Genomic DNA, 23969 nt, shown 5'->3' with positions numbered 1-23969 from the left:
CATTGTAACAGAATCATCTCTCATCTATATCTTTCATAAATACGTGCCATATATTGCCCGATAATTAGTTTTGTTCATCAATCAATATTGTGTTAATTATCGCATTTCTAACAAAGGTGGGACTCATCTATGTGAACACACACAAGTTTTGTGCGTGTTGAGATGGCACAAGTAGCACTACTCTTCCGTGAGTAATTAACACATTTTGTTTGATTTTTGGTGGCGCTTATCGAGAACACCCCATCAAATGAAGGGCAAGCTCACGATGCTCCAAATACAGATTTCTTACTTCCATTTCGTTGCTACTGTACGCGCAAACGAGTAGGGTTCATTTAATTCTTAACTTTTTCTTTTTAAGAAACCTCTGGTTATAAATGACTACACGACATAAACCTTACCCCTTATTTATTTTTTAATCCGGTGATCAACATATATACCTATATATACACTATGCAATTAAGAAGCTAGTTCCTGATGACTAAATATTTTTAGTTATGACAAATTGTAGGTAGATGTAGTTGATTTGTGGAGAAAAACATGATCAAACGGACGAATTATGGAGTGATTGGAGGACGTTTGTGTGTTCCTTAGCTTGTTCGTGTCAAAATTTGGGATTTTTCTACCAAGCAGTTATTTTCTGCCGATTTATTAAAGAAGCAGTGCACGTTACTGGAAAATGACGTTTCTAAGCTTAAATTGCGTTCTTGGAGCCCGAGATGATTGCAAATGGGTTCGTGGCCTTCTGGAGAAGTGTTCAGGATAATCCAAGCTTTAAATCCAGTTATTTGGGCCAGTTTTGGAGCTGATTAGGGTCCAAAACGTGGCTGTACAGATTTCTAGGCAAATTTATCAAAGTCAATTTAGGATTATGTTTCCTAATTTATTTCAATTTATTCAGTTTCCTAGTCTTATTCTAAGAACTTTTACTAGGAGGATTTTATGTATGACACGTTTACGTATCCGTAATTGAAATTAATTTACGAAATTAAATTCCGATTACGGCATACACCTTTGTTTACATAATCTTGGAGAATCAAAATACATGTGGGGTCCACATGCATTAAGGAATCCAACTCCTAATTTTGGAGGAATTTGACTCCCAGGGAGGCATTTCAATTCCTTGTGACTTGAGGAATCCGGAATGGATTTTATTTACCAATTATGCCCTCACTTGTTTTTAATTATCCCAACATTGTCCTTCATTTGACACTCATTATGCCATCTTTTAATAAATAAATAAAACCTTGGGTTTAGAACAACTATTTAAGCATAAATTCTAATAATATATCATCACAGGCAACCGAACTCCACGGGTGGAAATTGGAAGAGGAACAGAGATTATAACCTGTGAATGCTTCACAATTGTTGGTTCTCTTTTACTTTCGCATATATATAATCAACACTAACTTATTTGCTAATTTTTTGGTCTTTTCTTTTTTCAGGATGTAATCAGTGACGGCTATCTATCACAGCCTGGTTATGAAAGCTCAAGGAGCCGCTCAAGCACATCATCTTATCTTTCGGATTAGAAATGTTTAAAAGGTGTAGCAAAATTGAATTCTTCTCGTAATATTGCTCAGCCCGCCTCCCTGTAACCTTTGCAAGTCCATCTCTGTTTTCTCTAATAATTTCTGGTAGGGACTGCAAAAGAGTTGTTTAAGTCTGCGTAGTTGTGTAAACTGGGAAATCCCGAATGTATGTTTAGAAAACCCAGATGATACTGTGTGATGCGCTTGTGGAGCTTGTTTTCACTTGTCTTTGAGGTTTTCTTTCTGTCTACATATGTTGTACTGTTTTACTGTCCATTGAAGATTTATCATTAAACTCCCTTTTTCTTAAAAACATAAAATCTCCTCTGGCAAAGGCATTCCGCACTCGAGAGTCGAGACATAAATGCTGATAGCACTTTCCTAAATACATAAGTGGCATTCTTTGGAAGGGCATGCCGTTAAATTTTTTGCAAGGTTCATACTTACAATATCATGCTCTGATACCACATATTTGCTGGACTACCACTATTCTCAAAAGCTTAAACTATTACGGTATGAAGATTAATTACTTCATTTTGTACCACATATATTTATAGAATGTTGGGCGGTGAAGCATCAACACGTACACAAAATGGGTGTAGCGGAGATGAGGATGCTTCGTGGGATGTGTGGGCACACAAGAAAGGATAAGATTGGGAATGAGGATATCCAAGGTAAAGTAGGAGTAGCCGAAATTGAAGGAAAGATGAGAGAAAATCGGTTCCGGTGGTTTGGACATGTGCAAAGAAGGCCTACTAACGCTCCGGTTCGTGACTACGGGGCAGAGGTTCAGGGCCGAAGGGGTTGAGGAAGACCTAGGAAAACTTTGGAAGAGACCCTAAGAAAAGACTTAGAGTACTTGGATCTAACGGAGGACATGACACAAAACCGAGCGCAATGGTGTTCAAGGATTCATAGGCCGACCCCACTTAGTGGGAAAAGGCTTTGTTGTTGTTGTTGTATATTTATAACAACTAGGAGCTTTCTCTTTCATTACGAAGGGACAAAGTACAGATGTATTCATAGTTCATACCCTTAGCTGTTCTATACCTTGCAGGACAACAATTCAAGTACCTGGTCGGGATAGCAGCATTGCCAACTAATTAGTACGAGACACCCCAGCAGGATATTATGCTCACACGTATTAATGTCGAGTTGATGTTTAAATAGTCTTAAGGCTCCACAACAACAGGATGTTTTTGCCAGAAATTATACTGAGGAAATTATTTATATGTACATATCATCAACTTCCCAACAATTTAGGCTTCTTGTGAAAGTAGAAAAGCTAACAGTTTCATCTGTTAATTTAAGAAGGTACTTTTCAAGCCAATGAAACTATAAAGAAAAAATCAATTTGTGATATTAAGGTTTCATAGCAGGTTTATGAAGCATAGAAGGGAAACTGCAGTAAACAGCAAACGAAACAGACTTGAGAAAATTAGTTTTGACTGCAGATCAGTTTAAGCATGCGAGATTCAGAAGGAATAGTAGTTGGACTGCTCTTACCTTTATTTCACACTCCTCGGAGTTTTCTTTGAGTCTGAATGAATGTAGCATCTTCATTTTAGCTTTTGATAAGTTCATAACAATGGTAAGTCATCCATCAGCAATATCCAACTTCATCTCAGCCTGAACATGGAGATCCACACAAGATCCATGAGATTAGGAATGCATTTTGTGCTTACCTAAAATGAACATAATAAGAAAGTCCAGATACGTACCGATTGCACAATGCAGGACGAGGCATATCTGAGCTGCATTTATCACTTTGTTACATACATGCACTAATTGAACCAATAGAATGCAAACTGGAACTGATAGACATAGTATTATCAGCGACAATAATCCTTTCCTAATGATCAGTCAAACATGCACAATATGCAGGTCGCTAGTCAGTAATTCCAAAAGATCTGATTCCTCCGGTATGTTTTTTTCATATATACTGAAATTAACTTCCTATAAGTCCATTCCCTTTGCCTCTGGAACTCCAAAAATGCCTCTGAGCTTGCATGAAAGTCTCCTTTTCCCAAAACTTCAAACACAAATGGATCCGTTAATACCAATGGGGAATCATCCAAATTCATTTTATTGAGGGCAAAATACAAATTCCGTCCTAGTCTTCTATCCAAGTATGCATCAACAACACAGCCGCAAGTCACAAGATCGGGAACAACTTTCTCATGTTTCATGTGTTCAAGGCTAAGATGGAGATCCCACAGTAGAGACATCTTTGAAAAGGCCAGAGCACGGATATTAAATGTAGTAAGATCGGGGTGGAAACCAGCTTCCACCATTCTCAAAAATTCTCTTTGTAAGCTTTTCATCTTAAAATTCACGGCATAGGATAACAACAAAAGGTTCCACAGAAGATTTCCCAAGTTTCTTCTACCTAGACCTACATCCTTCAGGAACTCAGCTAATCCGTAAAACTTCCTGCGCTTCAGATACGCAAATGACATTGCCCGGATTCCCTCTTCCTCTATCAGAAACCTAGACCTTTTAAGGTGGCCATAAGCGGTCTCCATCTCAGTCAGGGAACCAAAAATGCTATAGTATCTGATAAAGGCATTTCCAGTGGCAGAGTCCACCGGGAACCCCATTGAAATCATTTCTTTCAATGCACCTTCCATCAATTCAAGCTGGCCTCCCTTCCCAAAACAAGCGATAGCTAGCGAGTAAACCTCCGGAAACAAACTCAAATACCTCCTAGCCCTCAGCTGGCCCAAAATTTCATTCACTTTTTCAAAACATCCCGCATTTCCATAAACATCAAATAACTGCGAAACAACTTGAGTACTAGGCACAAAAGAAGTATGTAACAGTTCGTTCCACACTTCTTCCGCTTGAGGAAAAAGGCCATTGTTGGCATGGCACAGCATCAAAGCAGATAGAGTGGAGTTGCTGGGCAAAAGACCATCTGATTTCATTTCGAGTAAAAGCTCCTGAGCTACATGAGGCAACTTTTGCCTACTTAAACTCCGAATTATCCGCACGCAATCTACATAAGTAGCTTGGCCATTAAAACACTCATCCCGCTTCCATTTCCGGATTATCTGTTGTAAGCACAGCCCATATAAAGGGATATCCTTGAAGAAATCTAAAGCAATATCATAATCTTCAACTCATTTTACACAAATGATGGGTAATTAAGGAGTTCCAAGACACTAATATGTACACTCTTTGCACAAAAGTGACAGTATTTTCTTCGGATAATCAAACACTAGATCAAGAAATTCATAAAATTCATAAACCTGCTAAAACAAATTACGGGCATTTGTTGAATCGAAATTTGATTAAAAAATACAAGTCCCAATTCTGCAAATACAGTAAAATGTTCATGAGAGAGAGAGAGAGAGAGACCGACCTTGCGTGCTAAGGCTCGATTTGGGTTGAGAGAAGCTGAAGCACGTATTGGGCTCAGAAGAACCGTGACCTCCATTTCCTGACACAGCTGATAAATTTGAACCCTCCGTTTAATGCATTTGGATATTAATACTACATTTGGAAATGTTCCATTGAAATGTTTTTTTTTCCCGATAATTTTTAAATAAAGATTTAAACCGTAAATAGTTTCATGTATAATATTTGCACGCTGAAAATACTTTATTCAATATTAATTGACGCATAAATTTATATATTTATTATTCGTTAATTGTTTAGATATAAAATGAACAACTTCTTTCTATAGTATTGATATCTGATTGAAATTACAAATGAAAGAAATGCATCTTTTTGATATGAGACCCGCTTACGTTATTTGTTGTGTGTTTGTAAATTTATGAAGTGTCAATAAATCAATTAGGTCACTGAGAATTTTTTTTAACTACTAATAATCATACGGGTTTGGTACTGTATACCCTTGGTAATGATACCATTATTGTATCAAAAATGTATAATTTGGTATAAATATTGTATTATTACCAATTAGACAAAATTTCAACACAAATTTAGGATGGTACGGTTGGTTAGATAGTTTGGTAAAAAGTTTCATCCTAACCATATACGTGAGATGTGCATGTAGGAGGACTTGTTTGCACATACATGGTTAGTTAGTGGGTAGCAATTGTAATAACGGAAATCACTGGCTCTATATATTCATTAATTATATGGCGGAATGCAATTGAAATTGAGCATAAAATTGTTAATCAGAAACAAAAGTACTAAGTAATAAGACTCAACCATTGGAAGATGAAAACGGAGAGAATGAATAACTAGATTTGATGCATTTCTTAGAGTTGAGTCCTTGCAACACTTATTCTCTAGACAAAAATTCTTCACGTTTTAAACTTTAAATACAAGGAAAATTAATGAAAAATGCTTAAAAACTTTGAGTTTTAACGATAAGGATAAAATAAAAGGTAAAATAAATAGTACCAGGTTTGACTTTTTAGTGTAAAAATGTGATTTTTCGTTAAAATGAACAGTATCGCGAGCTTTTCGTTAAAACTCCCTTAAATAAGATCTGAATATCAAATTGACTATCAAATAGACAAGTACGTGACCTACGATTATCAAAATATTTACAAATGTGCCATACCACCTTAAATATGTTAACAAATTTAATTACCCACAATAATTAAGGCAATTAAGTGCCTTATTATTACAAAGTTATCCACTCATGAGTTTCTCACGTTATTTTAATACTTGTCTTACAATCATGTCTTTCCATTTTTAGGCGCATTTCGCCTCCCATCCAGCTTTTCAATTATGCATCCGGAACTCCTACCAGGGGTTTACAATATGGTTCAAAACCCTAAAAGATCAAACCTATGAGAGACAAGCAAGCTAGCTCGGCTAGTTTCAATCAAACAAGCAGCTTGAAGGTCATTTTGTTCCACATTCCGGAGAAATTATTCTGGGATGATTCGCTCATGGTTTGTTGGTAACTATCCATCTTCGAAGCAGAGCGCAATTTTAGACGCATAGTTAAGGGCAATTGTGGGAACCATGATTTTTTGGGACCATAACGTATGGCACCTCAATTGGCAAGAAGGACGGCAATGTCCATAGCCTGTGAAGCACAATTCGATAGTCTTACTCTTGCAGGCTAGGATTAAGCCCATTACTGATACTACTTGTCTCTCAAGTAAGCAAATCCTAATTAGAGTTATCCAATTTCTTAGTGCAATGGGTCCTCATACCTTTTGTCATCAATTTTGGTAGTACTTATGAGAGTGATGGGCTCTGGGTTGGGTGGGGATTGGAATTTGCTATTTTTGGAGACGAATGAGGAAAGTAAGAAGAAGAAACAAGAAAGGGCTTGGGAGGGGAGGTTGAGTTAGATTTACAAATGAGATGTTTGTGCCAAATTTTTTTCTCTATTTTTAAGTAAGGATAATTTAGAAATATTACGGGTTTCCAGAAAACTACGTAAATTTAATTATGGGTGTCCAAAGAAATAGGGACCAAAAACGGATAAAGCAGCTAAACTATAAGGCAAGTAAAGCCTCTCCAGGCCATAAAAGTGCACGGCGAGCCCATGCAAAGGGTTTGTCCAAAGAAAAAAAAAAGTACACCACTCTTTAATAAATTATGACATGGTAAGCCGTGTCACATGTGACTTATATATGGGTTGACATGTACGCTACATTTGCACCACAATGGTGAGAAAAAAAAAAACCCATCAATTTTGTAGAAGATTAGACATTCTAATAAACAAAAGATACAAATTGATACAATTTTAAAACCTCATGATTGCATTATAAGAAAATGAGAAGGTCATAACACATTTTGAAAACTTTCTCAAAATGTAATTAGTTGAATAAAAAATGGAGTTTTAACAAAAAGCCCACGATACTGTTTACCTTAACGAAAAACCACATTTTTACACTAAAAAGTCAAACCTAGTACTATTCACTTTACCCTTTATTTTGTCTTTATCGTTAAAACTCAAAGTTTTCAAGTCATTTTCATTAGTTTTCCTAATAAAAAACCTATGTTGGATTGGACTGTGCCTTTTGGGCTTGGGTCGAGAATGATGACCCATATACATGAGGAGGACCTCCGTGCCCATGTTGTTTCACTATTGAGTCACCGATCCACGTCAACCACTTGGCACACGAGTTTAAGCAGCTAATTGAGGGGTGGTTTGGGAGTGAGGTGCTTAAAAAAAAAACACCCATGAAAAAAAGCTGTGAGGGTTTTAGGTGTTTGGTAAACTAAAAAAAAAAGGCTTATTTTGGAAGCTGCTGTGAGAATAAGCTGAAATCAAAGGAAAAAGCTGAAGCAGCTATTTGCAGCTTTGGAAAACTGATTTTTTTTTTCAAAGCACACGGAGCTACAGTGCTCCTTTAATGAAAAGACCCACTATCAGACTGTTTTTTTTTTTTTCCAAAAGTACTTTTACAAAAAAGTTTACCAAACACTCTGCTGATTTATTTCACAGCCGCTTATTCTCACAACACAGCCGCTTATTCTTACAGCAGTTTTTTTTCAAAGCAGCAATACCAAACCAGCCCTGAGAGTGCCCGAATATAATAATCCAAGATTGTATAAGCTTTTTAGTTTATAGCAGCTCAAAAAAAAAGACCAATTTTTTCATGGGAGCGTACCAGCGGCTAAAACCCTAGACCTCTCTCAGTAAGTACAAGTCTTTCTCTCAAACCTTTAAGACCCCCATCTCTGCAATGTAGCTACATTTTCTCATATCACACACTTTTTTTTTTCTTTCAAAAATTTGGAAGAAGATGAAAACAAAATGCTCAGCTGATCGGAAGAGCAAATGAGTCAAATGAGTGCTGTACATCTGAAAGCCTCAATAACACTTGCCCATTTTATCTCTCTTTCCTTTTAGCAATTTTCACCTGAGTGAAAAGGTGGTCTTCTTCCCAAATTTGTTGAGATACTAGTGGGTTTTTGAATTTTTTTGTTCTTTTTTTTTTTTAATTGGGGATAAAATTTGGGATATGCTTTTGGAAGCTGTAAAAGTATTTGGGAAATTTTGGGTTTCTTGTGAAATGTTCATGGGTCACTTTTGTATCCTTGTATTTTGGTGTGTTTTGTTGTGGGCAATGCTAGTTGGGATTTTTTTTTTCTTATTTTCTTTCTCAATTTCTTAAGGAAAAATTAGTATCCGGTCTCTAGTTACTAATGTTCATTGACTAAAACCTTATTAGTTTTTAGAATTTGATCTAAGTCCCAAGCATTAACATAATAATGAATTTACATGTTAGTTACATAATTTTTTAAAATAAAAATTAATAATTAATTTAGAATTTTAATACTCACACCTTTATTAAACATCTAACTAATTTTCAATTCAAAACATTTCCAAAATAAATAAATAAATAAATTAGAATAAGTTTCTACCCATTAGCTTTTTTAAAAAATGTTTTCAATTTTTTAATCTTATATGTACCCATTCATGTAATTTTTTCAAATTTTTAATCTTAAAATGTACTCTTTTAAATATACCAATTTGTTATATTTTTATATAAAATATATTCCTTTTTTTTTCTAATCCATTTTTAAACTTATATGGTTACATTCTTTTTTCTTTGATTTGAGAATGTATCAATGTCAACTTTAATCGAAGAAATTTACTGATGTTATTAAGCCTAATATCTTCTTTTTTTTTGTGATTTTGAAGAATGTACCCATGTTTTGGTATACTAATTTTTTGGTTAATTTTGATGAATGTACCTATGTTTATATATATACACACACACACAATAGTACATTTATATTTTAATATTTTTAATCTCACAAATTATGGTTTTTTATTTAAAATCTCATTAATATTTCATTTTTCAATTTAAAAAATATAGGAATATACATAGAAATAAATTATCACATTAATTTCAAGGATTTTGATCAAAAATTGAAAACCAACAAGGTTTCAATATGTTGATGCACAAAACCGGAGGTCTTGAAACAATGTAAATCTGACCGTGAATCTGCAAGAAAGTAAATAACACAGGATGTATCATGGTTCACCCCAATGTTTGTGCTACGTCCACACTGATTGTATTTCTCTGACTGTATGTATGGATTACAAGGGTGAGGGGGAGTCCTCTAGAGAAGGAGAGAGTTTGAGAGAGCCTCTGTGTATGTGAGAAGGTTGTGAGGGTGAGAGCTTTAGGGTTGTGAGGATGAGAGCTTGAGGGGGTGAGGAGGCCTTAGAATTGTAAGGGTGAGGAGGCCTTTTTATAGACTAAGGGCTCCTCCCTTTTTTACATATTTGCCCCTTCCTTTATTACATAATTACATTTAAGTCCCCCGAGTATTTATACGAGATCTAAATACGGAGGCCCTAAGTATGGTACAAATAGTAGTCCCCCAAGTCTTCAGTCAATAGAGTATTTTGGCTAGAGACTTGAAATTCAGTCCATGTGTAAACCGAAATAACTAGATGATGCTCGATATGAGGCGGTGGTCAATCTGAAGTGATGCTCAACTAGAAGTAGCACATGTTGCTAGGCTGATCTGCTTATGGCTTATGTTGCCTTGGCTGGCTCGGCTTGTGGCGTTGAAGGTGAGGGGGTCCTTTTTATAGAATAAAGGCTCGCTCATCAATACATAAATGATGGGCTAGAGTCGATGCTCGCGGTGAGGCGGTTGCTCATCAGGCGGTGATGTTCTCTAATGATGGTGAAGGAATCCCTTTTATAAAATAAGGGATCGCTCCTCAGTACATGAATAATGGGTTAGGAGTGATGATCGCGGCAATGCGTTTGCTCAGTAGGCGGCGATGCTCTCTAATGATGGTGATGGAGTCCCTTTTATAGAATAAGGGCTCGTTCCTCAATACATGAATAATGGGCTAGAGTTTATGCTCTCTAATGATGGTGAGGGAGTCCCTTTTATAAAATAAGGGTTCACTCCTCAATACATGAATAATGGGCTAGAGTCCCCCAAGTATTTTTCATAAGGCCCAGTTGAGGCCCAATATATGGTACATAATGTAGTCCTCCAAGTCTTCAGTCAATAGAGTTTGTTGGCTAGAGACTTGAAATTCGAACCATGTATGGGCCGAAGTGACGGTTGTTCGGAGGCAGTATTTGTATACCCTGCACTGAAGCTTTGTAGGTGAAGCTTTGCAAGTGAAGCTTTTGAAGCTAGAGCTCTTTAAATGAAGCTTTCGAAGCTGATTGACATGAGTGATGCTCATGAATGTTGACATGAATGATGGTCATGAATGTTTATGTATGATTAACATAAGTGATGGTCATGAATGTTTATGTATGATTAACATGAGTGATACTCATGAATATTTATGTATGATTGACATAAATAATGCTCATGTATGATTTTGAAGTACTGGATGTACTTTTGATCACCTGGTTGGTGATACTACCGGCAGGGTGCCGAATAAATTTGGAGTACTTGACGTACTTTTGATCACCTGGTTGGTGATAATAGTGGCAGGGTGCCGAATAATTTTTTGTAGTACTGGACGTACTTTTGATCACTGGTTGGTGATAATAGAGGGCCTGGCTCTTTTAGGCATATGGGCCTTCGCCCTCCACATAACATTCTAGCCCATTATTTTGGGTTTGCCGTTTTTTATTTTATTTTATTTTTTTATTATTACCCTCCGATGGGGTTTATACAGATGTCTGCAAAAGATAAGAACAGTAAATTACATCATTCAAAAAAGTTGCTGCAAAAGGTGGGTATGGCAGATGGTTAGATAATGGGATAGTATCTGTACAATTGAAGTTTGGGTAGTGGTATGGCAGATGGCTGCAGAAGCTTTTGATTTTACTTTCTCTTTTTCTTTCTACTTTTCCTTTCTGCATGGTCCACGAGTCCCCCGCAATTATCTCTGGTCCTCCGCAATTATCTATGTCCACCCATGTTTTATGGCCTTTGGAGACCATCTGACTTTAAGCTTTTAATTTCCATTGCTTTTCTTTGCTTTTCTCTAGAATGACAGCTGCTTGGACAACCCAAAACCATATGGAATATTGTCAGCCTTGTCGAACCCTAATCTGGCACCAAAGTAGAAGGCAACAAACACTAGTCAGGCGTCACTATGAACAGCAACCAAAGATAACCCTTCTTTTTCTGCCATGCTCTCACGTGCAAAATTGCTTTCTCAAAAGCTGGGCTGCTCAGAGAGGGCTGCTCAGAGACCACGAAGGCCGATCTCAGAAATTGAAGAGACTTGCTTTCTCAAAAGCTGGGCTGCTCAGAGACCACGAGGGCCGATCTCAGAAATCGAAGAGGCACCTGTTTTTTTAGCCTTGTCAGCACCTGTCACATGCACACTCAGCTTTGCGGAAATTACGGGCATTCTGTCGAAGATTTCTGGTGAAGTAGAAAGCACGTGAATCTTACTATTCAATCACCCACTTTCCACACGCACCATCATCTCATGGGTACCACAGATAACTTTGTCAAAGATCTCTGACAAAGTTTAGACACGTGAAGCTTGCAGCTCCCACTACATCGCTATGACCAAGAAGGGTAAAAAAATAGCAAAGAAACAACACTAACAAAGTTTAGACACAAAAATTTTGAAGGTCTAGCTACTATATTATTACCCATAAGGGTAAAGGAACAGCACCACTGTTGGATAATTGGAAAGTCCCTGTGTGTCAACCTCTGTACTCTGTGGCAAGGTAGACTAGCAAACATGCCCAACCTTTACTCACATTCGAGAAAACACTCCCAACAAGATTGCTTGCTCCAAAATCAAAAGTGCACCGTCCTCCGAATCTCGGTAGCCAGACTCCCAACATGATTAAGGTCGTACCCAGTGCACAAGGCTCCCGCTTTACGCAGGGTCTGGGAGAGGTGAATGTCGGCTAGCCTTACCCTCATTTATGGAGAGGCTGCTCCCAAGTCTCGAACCCGAGACCTACAGCTCATGGGCGAAGGCATTTGCCATCACACCAAGTGCGACCTCTAGACTCCCAACATAATTACTTTCTCAAAAATCGAAAAGACACTGCTCTCCGAATCTCGAGAGCCAGACTCCCAGCAGGATTGATTTCTCAAAAATCGAGAAAGGTACCGTTCTCCGAATCTCGAGAGCCAGATCCCCGACAGAATTGCTTGTTCGAAAACCGAATAGGCACCGCTTTCTCAACTTCGAGAGCCAAATCTCCTTGGATAAAGTTTGTCTGTAAACTTCACACACAACATCAGCTTTCCAGATACCACAGACCACTTTTTCAAAGTGCTCTGACAAAGTTAAAACACGTGAAGCTGGCAGCTCCCACTATCATGCTATGACCAAGCAGGGTAAAAGAATAGCATTACTACTTGTTAGGGAGACTCCTATATATGTTGACCTCCATCCTCAACGGACAGGCAGACCTGCAAAAATGCTCAACCCTTCCTCATATCTGAGAAGGCACTCACAACGAAGCCTATCGAAATACTTAGCTTTCTTTCCCTCCGATAATACCTCTGCAAACAAGCTACACCAGAGCAAGAATATCTCATATCATTAGGGTTAAAAGCAAGAGTATCTCATATCATGCTTTTTCCCTATCTTTTCCTTTGGCTTTGTTCTTACCTGCAAGACAAGGAGAAAGAGAGCAATCAGTCAGCACTTGGAATCAAGCTTCCCGTCAGGAACCGACTGTCTGGAACCCTTTACCTGATTACTTACCTGGCATTGCTCTTGAGTACTCATCTTCAACATCTTATGCTTCCAGAGAAGATACCACATCTGCCTAAGGAACAGATAGGGGAAGTGAGAATGATACAAGGAAGCATGTGGAGACAAGCGTAACAGAACACGTGCCGATACATCCACTACTTTGTCAACAGCAAAAGTATCTCATATCAGCAGGGTCGAACATACTCTAGATTTGATGGACTTGTTTTGACCCTCAAATTCTTCATTCGGCCTTATACTCTGGAGGAAACCAGAGAACCCTCCAGCCCAGTTCAAGAATAAGCATGTGGAAAGTTACTTCTTCAAAAGCAAAAATATCTCATATCATCTCTTCTTCTTTTTCTTCTCTTTATCCTTCATACTGCCTGCAAGATAGGGAGAATGAGAACAATCAGTCGGAACTCGAAATCAAACTTCTGATCTGGGACTGATTGCTTGGAGCTCTGATTGCTTACCTTGTATGTCACCTCTTTCAGCGACTGATTGCTTGGAGCTCTGATTGCTTACCTTGTATGTCACCTCTTTCAGCAGATCCCCTAGCTCGGCGACTTGGGGGACTCCTACTTCATGGTTTGTATCGGGCTTGACCAAGCTTGAAACTACAAGTAAGCTTCAAGTGAAATTGATACATTACCTTGTGCATCTCTACCAGTTAAAAATACCACCCCTGGATGGAGGAAGAGTACTTCCAAAGAAGATGCCACATCTACCTATAAGACAGATAAGGCAAGTGAAGACGATACCACACTTCGGTACTTAGAAGTTTCGTGATTACGAGATCAGTCTCCCACAATATTTCCTAATGTCATTTGTACTAAATCATTCACTTGTACTCACTAAATGAGAGCTTGAACCTATGTACTTATGTAAACCCTTCACAATTAATGAGAACTCTACTTTGTGGACGTAGCCAATCTGGGTGAACCACGTACATCTTGTGTTTGCTTTCCTGTCTCTATCCATTTACATACTTATATACACTAATGACTAGAGCAATCTAGCGAAGATCACAAACTTAATACTTTCTGTTGTGGTCATATTCAAGATGATATTCCTTGGTGTATGCTTTTCGCAAACGATATAGTGTTGATAGATGAAACTCAGGAAGGGGTAAATGCGAAGCTTAACCTTTGGAGAGAAGTGTTGGAATCTAAAGGTCTTCGCCTAAGCCGATAAAAAACAGAATATATGGAGTGCAAGTTCAATGCAAATGGAGGCCAAAATGAGTTAGGCGTGAGGATCGGAGATCAGGAAATACCAATGAGCGACCGTTTTCGCTACCTAGGATCTATCTTGCTAAAGAACGGAGAATTAGATAGAGATCTCAACCATAGAATACAAGCTGGATGGATGAAGTGGGAGAGTGCATCCGGCGTGTTGTGTGACCGTCGTAGGCCACTGAAGGCGGTGAAGCATCAACATGTACACAAAATGGGTGTAGCGGAGATGAGGATGCTTCGTTGGATGTGTGGGCACACGAGAAAGGATAAGATTAGGAATATGGATATCCGAGGTAAAGTAAGAGTAGCCAAAATTGAAGGAAAGATGAGAGAAAATCGGTTACGGTGGTTTGGACATGCGCAAAGAAGGCCTACTGACGCTCCGGTTCGAAGATGTAACTACGGGATAGAGGTTCAGGGCCAAAAGGGTAGAGGAAGACCTAGGAAAACTTTGGAAGACCCTAAGAAAAGACTTAGAGTACTTGGATCTAACGGAGGACATGACACAAAACCGAGCGCAATGGCATTCTAGGATTCATATAGCCGACCCCACTTAGTGGGAAAAAGCTTTGTTGTTGTTGTTGTTGTTGGTGTGTGAGAGCTATTGGGTGTATTGGGCATTTGGGTTGTGAGTTTGCCAACACTTTGTAAACTCCCATTTGGTTGATAGTGGATTATTGGGTGAGCTTCTACTGCTCCGAGAACGTACTCCAGTTACATTGATTGTTGAGGAACCTCGTTAAAATCTTGGTGTCTTTAATATTTTGTTTTTGCATTCAATTTGATATATTTCATGTGTGTTAGCTTGAGTTGGTTCCATAAGGTTTGGTGCTATCTTAGCACAACACTCTCTGCAAGCTGAAGGCTCTCTCTAACCCATCCCTTCCCACCCCACAGAGCCGTCGATCCCATGAATGCAACCCGATGTAATGGTCAGACCAACAGTCACCGAGGTTCCTCAAGAGGGTCTGGGGATTAGGCACCACGGTCCTCGATGAATCATAGCCTCCCTACCACTCTCCAAGAGGAGGCACTGTTTCTGTAACTCGGATTCTAATGCAGTATCTATCATTAGTTCATAACTTTCTTGTGCCTCAAGATTTTTTGTTCCTTTTTTTCTTCTGTGACCATAGTTTTGGTTTGAGGTGGCCATTACTTGTTTCTTCTGGCATCACGAGATCATATGACATATGCTATCAGAAATACTGGATATAAATTGATATGTTTATCTCGCCAGGCGGCAACCGTTCCACTACACGTTCTCAATTACTGTTCACCGTTTCGGACCCCTCTTCTTGAATGTAAATTGTACAGCTGGGCTTTGGGAGAGTCATCTCTCACTAATGCTTCACGTGTGATGTCTTGTTTTGATGTACTTGAATGCTTGAAACTGATATCAAAGCTCAGTCTGTGAAGTGTACGTGAGAGCAACTTACAGGATTATCAGACTGTGGCGCTCCATTCAATAATGCATTATAATGTGTGTGTGTGTGCATTATTGGAGAGAACGTCATGTGGCGTTAACCTGTTTCATATAAGTAAATATATTGGTGTATGTCAACAGCTATGCAAATACTCAAATGGGGTTGTGCGAACCTTGTGGATATAGATGCGTTGTAGGCTTGTTCCCACATTTGGCCGCATGTTTGGTGCTAGTATGGGATTCTATTGGATTATTCATTAGATTTGAGGTTTCTTGAAGTGAAAAATTAACGTATGACGTTCAAATTTTTTTCAAGTTGAAGGAATTAGATGTTTTAAGGTGATAAATTCGTACTGCTTTGTGGGATTGAAAATGTTATATTTCTTTCATTAACTAATCTGTTTTTAATTATAACATAAACAAAATTTAAAAGCTGGCATATTCATTTCTTCGCTGAAGTTTCAACATACAATATGGGTTGAATCTAATTAGTGATCTTGTACTACTCTCTCCTAGTCTAGAAGGACTACTCTGTTGGAGAAAATCTTTAGTGGTACAGCCTGATCTCATCACATGTAAAGCAACTTATACGAGTGTGAGATTAGATTAATATAAATCGAGATAAAACAAAATTGAAGTGATATTCGCATGTTTGTGAAAACTATCATACCAATGACATGATCATTTTGTTGCCATATTAAAGATCTTCTCATTTAAAAACCTAGCTCTGGGTAAACTGTTTTAGGTTAGAAAACATTTTTAAAATGAAGGAAAAAGGTTTTTTCGAATCTCAAAAGTGGTATGTAATTCTGTAAACAGCTTTCCTTCAATTATTGGCATTCCAAAAGCTAAGAAAAAGAAAAAAGAAAAAAAAAACTATTTCATCTTTTTCAACTTATAAAATGGAAAATTGACTTCTTCTAAAAGAACATTTTGCATTTTCTTGATCGATGGTCACATCAATTTTCATGACATTGAGAGATTTTTTAATGTGATCGGAATACAGAGTAATACACCACGTGTTATTATAAAAATTGTGGGATATATATGTTAATAAATTAATAATTTAAAAAATAAAATTTTCATCATTAAAATAAAAATACGTTATGTATCATTCATGTTTCGATCATAATGAAATTTTTTTTCCGATCGACATAATTTGATATTGCCCTTTTCAGTCATGAGTCAAACATAATTAGTGGGCCACAACCTAATAGTCTCCATATATTCATGCAAAATTACGTGGATGAAAAAAAACAATTCAATTGTCCTATTAATAGCGGTTTAACAAATGATAAATGATAAAAGAGCGACCCAAGCACACTCGACTCTTTGCTTTGCGAGAGTCCAAGAAAATTTATGGTACGCAACCTTAATTTATTATGCAAAGAGGTTTTCATAAATCGAACATGTAACATTTGAGTCATAAAGTGATAACTTTTTTGTTGCACAAAGACCTTGAAGAAGGTTAGAGTAACATGATAAAATCAATTGATAATATGTGAAATAATCCAACTTACTTGTAAGTCCATATAAACCTCTCCTTCTAACAATGTAGGATTCATTCTCAACAGACATAATCTCTAACAAAAAATATGATATCTTTACTAAATAGGTTTAAACAACAACAACAAAATTCAAACTTAAAAGTACACTTCTTGACGAACTTGGCTGAACTCAAATTGACCGTAATTAAGTGCAGTAAACACACCAATACAATATAATACAAACACCTTCGCAATCTAATGTTTAAGCTAGCAAGTTTTTAGTGGCTTGCCACATAAGCAATCGTTGTAACTAAAAGACGACGCCTCGAGGTGATCGAACGGCGGCCCGGCCGGAATCCGCCCGCAGAGGTGGTTGTGGCTCAAATCCAAGTGCCCGATATACGAAGCCGAAATGATAGATTTCGGGATAGCTCCCCTCAACTTATTGAACGCTAAATCGATCGCCGTGAAGTAGGATCTAGGCCCAAAAACATCCGGTATCAGGCCCGAGAGAGAGTTTTGGCTCAAGTTCAAGTTACTAATGGCCGATACAATCAAACTTGGCGGTATACGACCCGATATATTGTTGCAATCGAGATTTAGCGTCGCAAGAACCGCCATTTTGCCAATCGTAGCGGGAATCGGACCCGAAAGCTTGTTCAAGGAAAGATCCAGATCCGCGAGCCGGTAAATTTGGGAGATCGAACTCGGAATTGTACCCGTGATCAAGTTTCGGCTCAGCAAAGCCCGGCTCAGCATCCCAAGTCGGCCGAAATCTTGGGGCAACTCGCCCGAAATTTTGTTGTTTCGGAGGTCCAGGTGCATGAGGCTGGAGAGGTTGGTGAGCGATGCCGGAATTGGGCCAGAAATGAGATTATCGGCGACGTTGAGGACCGTGAGACGGTGGAGCCGGCCGATTCCTGACGGAATCTCACCGGAAATTTTGTTTCCGATGAGGTCGAGGATTCGGAGGAAAGGGAGCGTAGTAATGCATTTTGGAATCTCACCCGTAATTCCCTTCCAGTCGGCGATGGTGACGCTGGAGAGACGGGTGAGGCGGCAGATGGCAGGGGAGATCGTACCGGTCATGTACCCTGTCCGGTGGGTCTTCTCATAAATCGGGTCTTCGGACTCGCCCCGGAGGTTTATGTCAGCAACACGGCGGGACTGCGGGTCGCAGCTGATGCCTTTCCAGTTGTGGCAGCAGTTGGTGCCGACCCATGAGTTAAAGATCCCGTGCTTTGACTCGTGGAGCGCCGACTTGAACGCCATCAGGGCTGCCAGGTCTGAAGGCTGACAGCCCTGGACGGCCCATGTAACGGCGAAGAGCGTAGCGGCCACCGCCGTTACGTAAAGACGCAGAGCTCCCATTTTTCGAAAGGATTGAAAACTTTTTGTTTACAAAAGTGTGTGGTTTTGTGTTTGAGAGTTACATATATAAGTGAAGAAGTGGAGATGTATGTTGAGCAGTGTGATGTCAGGTTTCGGAACTTGATGTTGGGAAGAGGAGATGGGCGTGGGTTCACTGAGTTTCAGTAGGTTTATATATAAGATGAGGGAGACTATTTTTTGTGACGGTTTTGCCCCTACCGTGGGTTTTTCAGGGTTTATTAGCTTGGATTGACTTGGATGATGGGTGATTGAACTTTCAAGACTTGGAGTATATATGACAAGAGTATCATTTTCATTTCATATGCTTCCTGGAATTTTCATTGTATTATTGCCACTTCACAGGATTGATTCACGCAACATATTATAGTAGTGTATAAGTTAGAAGATTTGGAGAGTTCATGCTCACAAACTATGGATTAAAATAGTTGATACAGTTTTAAGTTGCGGATTGCCTCGTTGAATTAGAGTCGTTCTTTTTCTTTCAAATATTTTTCCCTCTTTTTAGTAAGTGCAAAATGATTTTTCAAAGTCCAAACGACAACTTTCTTTATTTTAGGCAATGAGAAAAAACTTACTTTTTGAGTATAAGGTCAAGGTAAAGTTTAAATATGTACAAAAATCCTAAATATACGTATGAGGTAATTGGATTGTATTTCTATTTTATTAATATGATCGATTTAGGAGAAGAGCAGAAAGGGTTAGATTGAAATTTGAGTATTAAGGTGGGGCTTAAAAATAATAATTGAAATATGAGATATATACAGCTCAAAAACATGGGAGCATATGAGATACATACAGCTCAAAAACATGGGAGCTTATGGGATCAGGTGGGGGAAGAAGATAAGCATTGGGGGTGTGTGTATGTGGCTAAATTTGGCTGGGAGGACGTTGAGAGTTGGAGCACGTGGCAGCTTGAGGTCCATAGATTAAATCATTTTACAGGTTTTAGAGAGGGAGAATGTTAGGGTTGTTCATAAATTTTCTGTCAGGATATTAAGGCCATGTATGATGTATCTGCATAAAATAAGGTCTGACTTTGAGTTAGTATCATCGAATCGGTTGGCCGTATGGAACAAAACAAATAAAGTAATTGTCGTCGAAGAGGAAGAGACTTTCTTTTTTTTTTTTTTCTTTTTTTTGATACAAGTGATTGTGAGAGGAAAAAACTCGAACTCGGGACCTCATTTGTAAAAATAATACTCTTTATCAATTGAATTACATGCAGAAAAGAAAGAAGTTAAACACCAAGAACTTGAGAAGATCTCTCCAACTCTAACCATATACATATTTAGTCTTGCTATTAGATTCCACACTAATAAGGCAGACAATGTAAGTTAGGAGATGACAAGTTTCACCGAGCAAACATTTCATAGAGTCAAAACTATAGACAAAACTTGGGTAAATTATATAGTAGCCCTTTAGGTTTAAGGTCTATTATAACCTCATATAACATTTTTAAAACATTTCACTTTCATACATCTCGTACTATTTTATTTCAAAATAATACCTCCGTTATATTTTCCATCCATTGATCCATTAAGTGCTGAAATGGCTGCCACATTTGTGCCACGTGGCTGCCAAATGTGTGCTGCATGGCAAAAATAATAATTTTTAATTTTTTTTTAAAAAAAAAGCTAAATCTTCTAAATTAAAAATAAAAAAATAAAAAAAACTAAAACCTTATCCCCCTCTTCCTCCTATCTTATCCCCGCAATCCCCAAACCCAGAAACCTCTCATCTCTTCTCCCCATCTTCATCTTCTCCCCCCTGCAACCCAGAAAAAAAAATAGCCCTTCAATTCATCTTCCCCACCCCTCATCCTCCTCATCATGCCGTCTCCCCCATCTTTATCTTCTTCCCCCTGCAACCCAAAAAAAAAAAAAAAAAAGATCCCGTCATCACCCGGTTCGTGAGGTGGGAGGAATGGGTGTGGATTTAAGGAGTGGGGGTGTATAGAGGAGGGAAGAGGGTGGGTGTAGAGGAAGGGATGTGGGTTTCTAGGTAAGGTGGGTCGCAGGAGGGGGTTCTGCGGGTGAGGAAGCGTCCCGGGGGGTTTTGCGGGTGAGGGGGGGTCGCGCGGGGGGGTGGTTTTTCTGGGTGAGGTGGGTCGCCCAGGGGGGATGGATTTTCTTTCTGGGCTTCTGGTTTGGGGGGTACACGGGGGTCGGTGATTTCTCACAGCTTTTGGTTTTTTTTTCAAAAAAAATTAAAAAATTATTTTGCCACGTGGCACAAATGTGGCAGCTACGTCAGCACTTAACGGATTAATGGATGGAAAATGTAATGGAGGTATTATTTTGAAATAAAATAGTACATAAGGTATGAAAGTGAAATGTTTTAAAGATGTTGTATAGGGTTGTAATAGACCTTAAACCTGAGGGGCTACTATATAATTTACCCATAGAACTATGACAAAAAAACAACCGTTAGATAGAACTAAAAGGGAAAACAAGAAAAAGGAATGTATATATATATATATATATATGGTTTAATGTCAGTTTACTACCTTGAAGTTTCGTGGTTTTCAACATTTGGTACATGAAGTTTTTTTCATCCCAGAATCATACCTCAAGTCTTAATTTTGGGACAGTTTCATACATCTGTTAAGTTTTCCGTTAGAACTTCTATTAACTGATGACATGGCACCCACGTGAACAATAATTGAGCGCCATGTGTCAATATGGGCCCACTTCAATATTTAAAAAAAAATACAAAAACACAAAAAAAAAAAAACAAAAACAAAAATCCCCACCAGTCTTCTACCTCTCCCAACCCCCTCCCTTCCTTCTTCCCTCTGCAACCCGCACCTTCTCCCCCAAAACCAGTCTCCCCCAAGCTCATTCCAACCACCAAAACCAATCTCCCCCAACCTTCATTCTTTCCCTTTGCAACCCGCACCCTTTCTCCCAACCTTCCTTCACCACCAAAACTAGTCTCCGCCAACCCGCACCCTCTCTTCCTTCTTCCCTTAGATCCAAAACAAAACGTAAACAATACGAAGAAAATGCAACCAAGTTCCAAAACAAAACAAAATGCAACCAAGTTCGGAACTTGCAAAACACACCGAAAACCCAATCACGAAAACTAAAAACCCCCCTTTTGCAATCCCATTATCTAATTTTTCAGACCATCCAAACAAAAACCTAGAAGCAAAAAACAAAGAATCGAATAAAGTAAGCTTTTTTCTCTTTACTGAAGTGAGAGTATGAGTCGAAGTAATAGTCAGAGCTGGTCTTGCCATCGGCTTCGACAAAGGAGACCTCCGGCTCGCCCATGGAGTCATCGACGACCTTGTCGAGCTTAGGGTCGCACATGGACTCGTCAGGGTTGGAGCTCTCGGGGACGTCTTTTACAGAAGGAATAAGGAAGGTTGGAGCTCTCGAGGTCGCACATGGACTCGTCGGGGTTAGATCTGAGGGAAGAAGGAATGGAGGGTGCGGGTTGGGGAAGACTGGTTTTGGTGGTTGGAGTGAGCTTGGGGGAAACTGGTTTTGGGGGAGAGGGTGCGAGTTGCAGAGGGAAGAAGGAAATGAGGGGGTTGGGGGAGGTAGAAGACGGGTGGGGAATATTTTTTTATTTTTATGTGTTTTTGTATTTTTTTAATTTTTAAATATTGCAGTGGGCCCATATTGACACATGGTGCTCAGTTATTGTCCACGTAAGTGCCACGTCATCAATTAACAGAAGTTATAACGAAAAACTTAACGAATGTATGAAACTATCCCAAAATTAAGACTTGAGGTATGACTTTGGGATGAAAAAAATTTCATGTACCAAATATTGAAAATCACAAAATTTCAAGATAGTAAACTGAGATTAACCCTATATATATATATCCGCCCAATCAATCTATTTTTGTACTTGATTGGATGAGCACTTCCCTTTTTTGTCATTGTCTTTGCAATCATGCTTAGATGATTATGACAGTAGATGAATATCGACTTTGACACTATTCTTTTAACCATTTGCACTTAAGATGAAATATTATACGGATATTTTTTTTTTTACATTTGGATAAAAAAATGCAGAAAGCTGAAAAACGAGTGTCAAAACCGCTAGCCGAGACTATTGAAAGTGCAATGTAAGGTTTCTTCCCATTGTTTCTTGTGTTCTATTAATTGTGATGAAGAAAAAACATGTTGAGTGTTTGATCAAATTCAATGAATTTTTTAGTGCTATTATGCTTGAGTTAGGAGAAGGTTAATTAATTGTCCAAATTTTGGGTTTCGAAAATGTGAATGATAGCTACGTCTTTTTGGATTGTCCCTACCAGTACCTGAATCTTTGTCTCCCCAATTAGGATCACCAATTTTGGTTTTTTTCAGAGTGGTCAATTATAATAAATGACCAATAATTACAAGATAATTTATAGAGGAAATTTTCCCATATGGCTTTCAATTAGGGTTTATGTATCATTGGATGGTCCAAATGCCCTATCATCAAACAGTAGAAACAGGCCGATGCTAAGATTGGAGATCATGTTCTGTGGACCATCGCTTGATCTTGCATGTGGATGAGGATGATCGTCATGTGAGGACAAGCAGTCACCACTGGTCCATGTTAGGAGGATTTCAAACAAATGAAAAGTTATGTCGATTGGATTTGGGAAAGATTTGAAAAGCATGCATATCTCCAGTTAGATTTTCATGATTTTGATTTATTCTACTGCTTGGATTACTTCACTATATGTCTTATATAGTTTAACTGATTTTAAATATTCATGTTCTTCATGCACATTTTAAGCACCATACAGTTATATGATCGTAACGAGACTTCTTGTTTTAGTGGTAGAACACTTGCTCTAAATAATTAATTATACGCAACTTCTAAATTTACTGGCAGAGTACTTGTCTCTCTCTTCCCTTAAAACTGAATCAAAAGAGAAAAACATATCTATATATGTATGATTGGTAATCGTTTTAACAATTCGACGCTATAGCTGCTTGTTTTTCTTGTTCCAAGAATTTTGATTTTTCAGCTGCTGAATTCTGCCGCTATTTTTAGGCTGGTTACAAGCTTTTCTGTCTAATTTTCTTGAGCTCACTTTAGTTATCCCAAAAATTATATTTATATAGTAATATTTTGGTTACACCTCGGAACATGCCGATTTAGGGTTACAAGTTCATAGGAATTATAACACATGTAGCCATAATCTAGTGTTAATTATATGACTAAAGAAGTAGAACTAGAATTGGTGGTTTTTGATATCAATAAAATTCCGCTCATACAGTTGAGGTTTTCCAAAGTAAATAAATAAATAAGTATGAGCATCTCCTATACATAGAGCTTTTAAGGGAAGATATCCTAATTTTTTTAAATGAGGATTAGTTTCGAACTTCAACGACC

The 23969-nt window shown here is 38.3% G+C and overlaps 2 protein-coding genes across 4 annotated transcripts; both read right to left on the bottom strand.

Moving 5' to 3' along the window:
* Positions 1-2493: 2493 nt before the first annotated feature.
* LOC103412722 (pentatricopeptide repeat-containing protein At3g42630) lies at positions 2494-5049 on the bottom strand. Of its 3 annotated transcripts, XM_029087907.2 has the most exons (4): positions 4894-5049; positions 3251-4582; positions 3036-3158; positions 2494-2603 (listed from the first exon to the last, which is right to left on the bottom strand). In XM_029087907.2, the coding sequence occupies exons 1-2, from the start codon at positions 4966-4968 to the stop codon at positions 3422-3424; spliced, it is 1236 nt and encodes a 411-aa protein (XP_028943740.1). In that variant the 5' UTR covers positions 4969-5049; the 3' UTR covers positions 2494-2603; positions 3036-3158; positions 3251-3421. The 3 variants fall into 3 exon arrangements, with proteins under 3 accessions (XP_028943740.1, XP_028943739.1, XP_028943741.1); XM_029087906.2 differs by lacking the exon at positions 2494-2603 and having other exon boundaries at positions 2674-3158; XM_029087908.2 differs by lacking the exon at positions 2494-2603 and having other exon boundaries at positions 2674-3158; positions 3251-4780; positions 4894-5002.
* A 12279-nt stretch (positions 5050-17328) lies between these two features.
* On the bottom strand, positions 17329-18888 carry LOC103412707 (DNA damage-repair/toleration protein DRT100-like). The gene has a single exon (XM_008351243.4). The coding sequence runs from the start codon at positions 18600-18602 to the stop codon at positions 17499-17501; it is 1104 nt and encodes a 367-aa protein (XP_008349465.2). The 5' UTR covers positions 18603-18888; the 3' UTR covers positions 17329-17498.
* Between the last annotated feature and the right edge of the window lie 5081 nt (positions 18889-23969).

The sequence above is a fragment of the Malus domestica genome, chromosome 11, assembly GCF_042453785.1.
Source record: "Malus domestica chromosome 11, GDT2T_hap1".
NCBI classification, from domain to species: domain Eukaryota; kingdom Viridiplantae; phylum Streptophyta; class Magnoliopsida; order Rosales; family Rosaceae; genus Malus; species Malus domestica.
This window is presented reverse-complemented; position numbering and strand designations above follow the sequence as displayed.